Source organism: Phocoena phocoena, chromosome 5 (genome assembly GCF_963924675.1).
Source record: "Phocoena phocoena chromosome 5, mPhoPho1.1, whole genome shotgun sequence".
NCBI lineage: Eukaryota > Metazoa > Chordata > Mammalia > Artiodactyla > Phocoenidae > Phocoena > Phocoena phocoena.
Window position 1 is genome coordinate 21,440,519 of NC_089223.1, and position 6,000 is coordinate 21,446,518.

At 33.0% G+C, this 6,000-nt stretch overlaps 1 protein-coding gene across 1 annotated transcript in view; it reads left to right on the plus strand.

The window, feature by feature from the left end:
* Window positions 1–5,395, plus strand: part of ELMOD2 (ELMO domain containing 2) — a 28,983-nt gene extending 23,588 nt beyond the window's left edge. The window contains exon 9 of the mRNA XM_065877895.1: window positions 1,838–5,395. Coding sequence (XP_065733967.1) covers window positions 1,838–1,983 — 146 coding nt within the window. The 3' untranslated portion in view covers window positions 1,984–5,395. The remainder of the gene's footprint in view (window positions 1–1,837) is intronic.
* The last annotated feature ends 605 nt before the right edge of the window (window positions 5,396–6,000 follow it).

A 6,000-nucleotide genomic window follows, 5' to 3' on the forward strand; every position in this document is an offset into this window, starting at 1 on the left:
CTTTTTCTGACACCAGTTTACATTATAATGACCTCACTCTGAAGCAAGAAATTTCTAGTATTTTACTCTTGAGCAGTTTGTTCTAGACTATATAGTCATTTGAATAGGTAATGAAAGCAATTTAAAGGAATGGTAAACAGCTAAAACCTGATAGCCAGAAATACTAAAACAAGTTGTATTCTATAAAATTTAGATGGATGTCTGACTTTTCATACTACCTAGAACATTAATCTCCAAAGTTTCTGATTGCACACCCCTGTCAGGATACTGGGGGTAGGGTGCTGGAGAACACAGACTCAGTTTATATATGGATGAGTAATTTCTGTAGATGTACTTTTGTGCTAATGTATACACAAAATAAATTTTGAATGAAAGAAAGACTTAAAATATTAGTTAAAAATAGTTACAAGATTACTATTCTCAGCTTGTCTTTTGGGAACAGGAAGCAGATGGTGTCCGTCTGCTCAAAGAGGCCTTGTTCTTTGATTTATCCCATATCCTGGTTGACAAAAATCTGTTTTATCATATATGAAGGGATTAATCTGAAATCTTTCTTCAGTGGACCTTCTTATGAAGTGCTGTTTCAATGTTGAAATGTCATGGTTCTTACCTGTTAATGTTTGCTTTATGACTAATGTTTTAAAATTGAATTTACGTTTATTTCACACTAGGCAATTATGATAGCCTAGCCACCCTTTTATGTAAAGTCACTGGGTTTATCCGCCCCCATTTATCTGAAATAAGTCACTTCTATCCCTTCTTGAATATAGCTTTTCAGAAGGGGAAATGAGATTCTGGTGGAAACAAAGTCTAATTTACAACATAATAGAGACCACCTGCAAACTATGTGATTTGGGCAAGTCATTTAACTTCTCTGCACTTCTGTTTCCTCTACAGAAAAATGGGAATAACAGTACTGCATCATAGGATTGCCATGAGAGTGAATGAGCACATGGCGAGGACTATAGAAGCATTTGTTAAATAATTAAATAGATACATTTGGTTGAATCTAAATAGGGTTTAGGAGCGGTTTTAAATTTGCATTTTTTTGTTGTTGTAAATATGTCTGTTTACACATTTATCTGAATTTTTTTTTTTTTTTTTTTTTTTGCGGTACGCGGGCCTCTCACTGCCGCGGCCTCTCCCGTTGTGGAGCACAGGCTCCGGACGCGCAGGCTCAGCGGCCATGGCTTACGGGCCCAGTTGCTCCGCGGCACGTGGGATCTTCCCGGACCGGGGCACGAACCCGTGTCCCCTGCATCGGCAGGCGGACTTCCAACCACTGCGCCGCCAGGGAAGCACTATCTGAAATATTTTTAACATTTTGAGTGTGAATTTGGCTACTGTAATAAGGATATTGAAAAACAAAAATATTAAGCCTATTTCGAGTTCATGTATTCTTTTCTAAAAGGGGAGGTGCTGATATGATAGTTCATTGAAAAAAGCAGAAATAACTTAGATTTATAAATCAAGTAGAAAACAGCTTTTCTATACTTTATCCATTTTCTTGTACTTTTATTTTCCTGTTTCAGGGGTCTCTGGGGATAACCTTTTCTTCCTATTCTCAAGGTATCTTTTGACAGTCTCTCTTAAATTTGAGGCATTTTGTTGATTTTTTTTGCAACAAAGAGTATATGTACTCTAAGTATCTTATTGAAATTGATATTTATTTTGAACATACAAATATATTTCTTATAAAGTTCCTCAGGTTTCTAGTAGTTTAAGATGGTTTCTGATCATTGAATCCTAATATGGATTAGGATATACTTTTAAAATGAGATGGTTGGATGTGATTTCACTATTGAGCACTGTATTTATGGTTTCTTTTTAACTGCAGGTTATCTTGTGTATGAATTTGACAAGTTTTGGTTTGAAGAAAAGCCAGAAAGTATTATGTATTTCAACGTGTACAGAGAGAAGTTTCATGAAAAGATTAAAGGACTCTTACTGGATTGTAATGTATCACTTACTTTAAAAATATGAATCATCCGTAGTATCTTCTATTTCTACCACATTTTGCACACACAACAGAATTTATATGTTGTAATAGAAATTATCTGATCATTTACACTCCTTATATATAATTTCCTACAAAATGTTTCAGAAATTCTATTTAAGAAAGCTAGTAGACAATCAGTGTATGTTTACACTTGTTTATACACTGTCCTCCAAAGGTACCTTATCCTTCCAAAGATCCCCTCTGTAGAGTCATGTGAACTACAGTTTGGAACTTGGGACTTAACCCATTTAGTGTAAAAGTACAAATCAGGTATTTTTATTAACTTGATTGATTAAAATGTGTAAAAGCCAGTTTTCATGTTTATGTATTGTAGCTATCAAGTTGGTATCGTTTCAGAGCTCCTAAGATTTTTTGTTTTTTAGTCTGGAAATGATTGTTTTTTAATTTTCTTTGCCTTATTTTATTTGTAGGTTAATTAATAGAGAGATTCGTTCTTCATGGTTTTCTTTGTTTGCATTTCAATCACACGTCATACCGTTGCCTCATAGGAGCAAAAGGAGCATATAGATAAGTCAGAGAAGACGAAGAATTATGGCCTTTTCGGTTTCTCTGATTATGTCATGTAATAGGTAATGAGGGAATGACAGTATTAGTGATTAGCTTTTTTGTTTTTAAATACCACACTGAAATATCACAGTGGAATTTTAAAGCTTAAAGACATTTTCTCATCTTCAGTATTTGCTTTTTATCAGTTAGAGAGAAGAACTTGTAGTTAGTGCTTGGTATGAGGGCCTTTCATGAAGCTTCTCTATGGATGTATGTTTATGAAAAGAGATGCATTTGCTAAGAAAATCTTGATTATACTCAAAGAACAGGTGCTATTTCAATAAAGCTGTCTTTGAGTTTTAACAAGAGAAAAACAAAGCTTTTAAACATCTCAGTTAAACATCGTTGGTTTATTTTACTTACTGTTAAGTCTTGCTTCTCTTTGCTTTGACTCCACAGTGTTTCTAGATAATGATGTATGGACTTCGTGGGTATTCATTGAGTTAGCAGTCTGTGGGATTCTAAAGTAGCCTAAGATGATGACTGTGCTTTTTGTATAGCTTTATTCTCCGAAAATCTCAGGAGAGCAGCAAGTGCTGTCAAGGATTATATAGTGATGAGATTCTAATAGGAACGATTTCTTCTCTGTGTGTTTTAGACATTTGTACTCATCGCAAAACTAAAAGTTTAACGATAGGTTCATCTGATTACCAGATTCTCCCTAAATCCTACAGAAAGCAGCCTATTAAACACATGATTTAATCTAAAACATGAGGATAGTTAGCACAGCTTTAAAATGGTATATATCAAGTGTTTAAGGACTGGCTTTTATGTGATATATAGCAAGACCTGAAACTTTCAAGTATTTGTTTATGTCTATTGACAAACCTCTCTCTTTAAACTTGCCAAAGAGAAGAGTGGTTAAAAAAAATAAACAATTGGAAAATAACAGATGCAGTGTTGTCTAGCACATACATTAAAAGTGCATGCATTAAAATTCTTTTCTCAACAAGATAAAACTTAAAGATTGGGCTCATTTTATTATAATAGGGGCATAACGCTTTTCAGTATTATAGGAATCTTAAAACTGGTTTCTTATAGGAGACTTCTCAACCTTGGGAGTACCTTAACTTCTTTAAATGTTTTCTATGCTTTATCATCCAGCCAGAGCTCTGTGAGATAAGGATCAGGTATTAACCATTAAAGTTCATTTTATCAAGGTGTTTACCATTACATGGAAAGCAATTGTTAGTCTTTTAGTTTTAGAAAATGTTTACCTTTATATTTTCATCTTTTAACAGATGAGGTCTTGAACTGATTTAAACCTTTGTCTGTATGCTTAATAAAAGAATGATTCAAGTATGGAAGAGGAAACTTTTCAAGTAATTAAGTTTTTCCCCTTCTAGGGAGTAAAACAAACTTTTTAATAATGTTTTTAAAATGTTATTAGAAATTTTGTTCAATAATATATTATTTAAGTCCACCTCTGTTTGTATAATGAATAGTTCTGTTTTTGCTTAAAATAATCTGTAACCATTTCAGATAATTCTGTAGCAAATTGGTCTAAAAGCCACCAACAGATTCTGAGGTTTGCTAGTTTGAAAGCCAAGCTAAGTGTCATCAGTTGTAAATTAGAATGTAACATGAGCCTTCTGACTTTCATGTGATAATGACATACATGAAAAGAAAAATATGATAATTGTGTCTGCCTTCCTACTTTTCCTTGCTTTCAACATTTGTATGTTAGAATTTTAGGTAGTCTGAAAATCCGTATTTAGAATCTTACCTGTTTCTATAATAATAAAATACCAAAGTAGTGATAGAATTGAAGTAGCAGGAAAATTGTTTGTTTTAGCATCAAAAAAGTGAATCAGTGCTGAAATGAATTTTTGTATATGCCAGATTGAAGAGTGAACCAGTGATAAGAATAGTCTAAAAATATAATTAAAATGGTTGCAGTTTAAATATGTTCTGAAAGACAATCTCTAAAGAATTGAGAGAAATCAAGGGATATCAGCGAACCTAGACCAACCCCTTTCTATATATAAATATGGTGATATAGTTAGATATAAAAATTAGTGTCTTACTGGCACCATTTATAATTTAGAAAACAGAATCTTTTTCTTAAAAATGCCCGTCCTGATTTTTTTCTATTTTAAGAGCAACTTGGATTTGTATGTATTTTTCTATGCGAAATACATATACTCTTCATTTTTATTCCAGTGTTTGTAATTGTTTATGTGCTGTTTCTCCCCTTTGCATTCAGTGAAATAGAACTTGGTCAAAGATTTGCTCTAAGGAGAGAAGCATTACATGAGTGTGAAAGTGGAGTGCTCATTGCCAGAGCAAAAGAGATTACATGTTATCTTGGCACAGAAGAGAAGAAATTGGAGGGCAGTAATGTTTATTATCCTTCTTGAATTAATGATTGGGGACCAGCAGCTATTTTCTCAGGATAAATGGTCCACCCAATTTCTGGGGAGGGTTAGTTTCCATTTCATATTTATGAACCTCTCCACAGAGTAATTTTTTTTTTAATGAAGATTAAGGGAATTGGTAAAAATCTGAGAAAAATCGTGAGTGAGTTGTTTTTGGTTTTTTTTTCCTGACTTCAGCTTTCGATAAGAAAAATGTTAAATGTAGTGCAGGTAAGACCCAACTACTGCATTACTGTTATAGGGCGAGTCTATGTTTTTGTTAAACAAAGTATTCAAAAAATATTTAAGCAGTAGCTTTCCCTGGGGGAAAGAGTGCTGGTTGGCAACTTAAAGAAATAGATTTTTGTCTACTTTGGATAAAGCAATTAACTTCTTATGTAAAAGCAATAGTTGAAATGCGATGTCATTTTGTTTGGAATGTTGTGAGCAAATAAAAACATGTTGAAATTGTTATAAGCCTTTCTGTTAATACTTCTCGCTTCCCATCTTCCTCATCCCTTATTTAAGTCATTTATGTTCATGAAATAATACTTTTCTTATTTAATCCTTTAATCATGTTCCTATAGAGTAAATCAGAATATACAGAAATTTTTTTTTATTTTTGTGACTTTAACTCATCCACTAATTACCTATTTAAGATGTTATTGGATAAGAACAATTGATTATGAGGCCAGAAAAGAAGCTACCATCCCCACCTCACCCCCGTTCTTAGAAAGGATAGGAATAATTCATACTTTACTGCAATATGTTTTTCTTAGCTTCACAGTGTATCATAGATCTATTTTTATATTAATACATAGCTTCCATATTTTTTTACAGATGCAGATCATTCCTCTGTGTGTGTGTGTGCATGCTTATTAAAGTTAGTACTAATTATAGCTTTAAATGTATATATTAGAAAAGAAGTGCTTAAAAATTAAAGAGCAAACAATCATCTCAAGGAGTTTGATGAAGAAGTACAAAACGAACCTAAAGAAAATAGAGAAGGAAATCTGAAAGACAAGAGCTTAGATGCATAGAAAAGAAAAGATGCATACAATAGGATCAACAAAAATA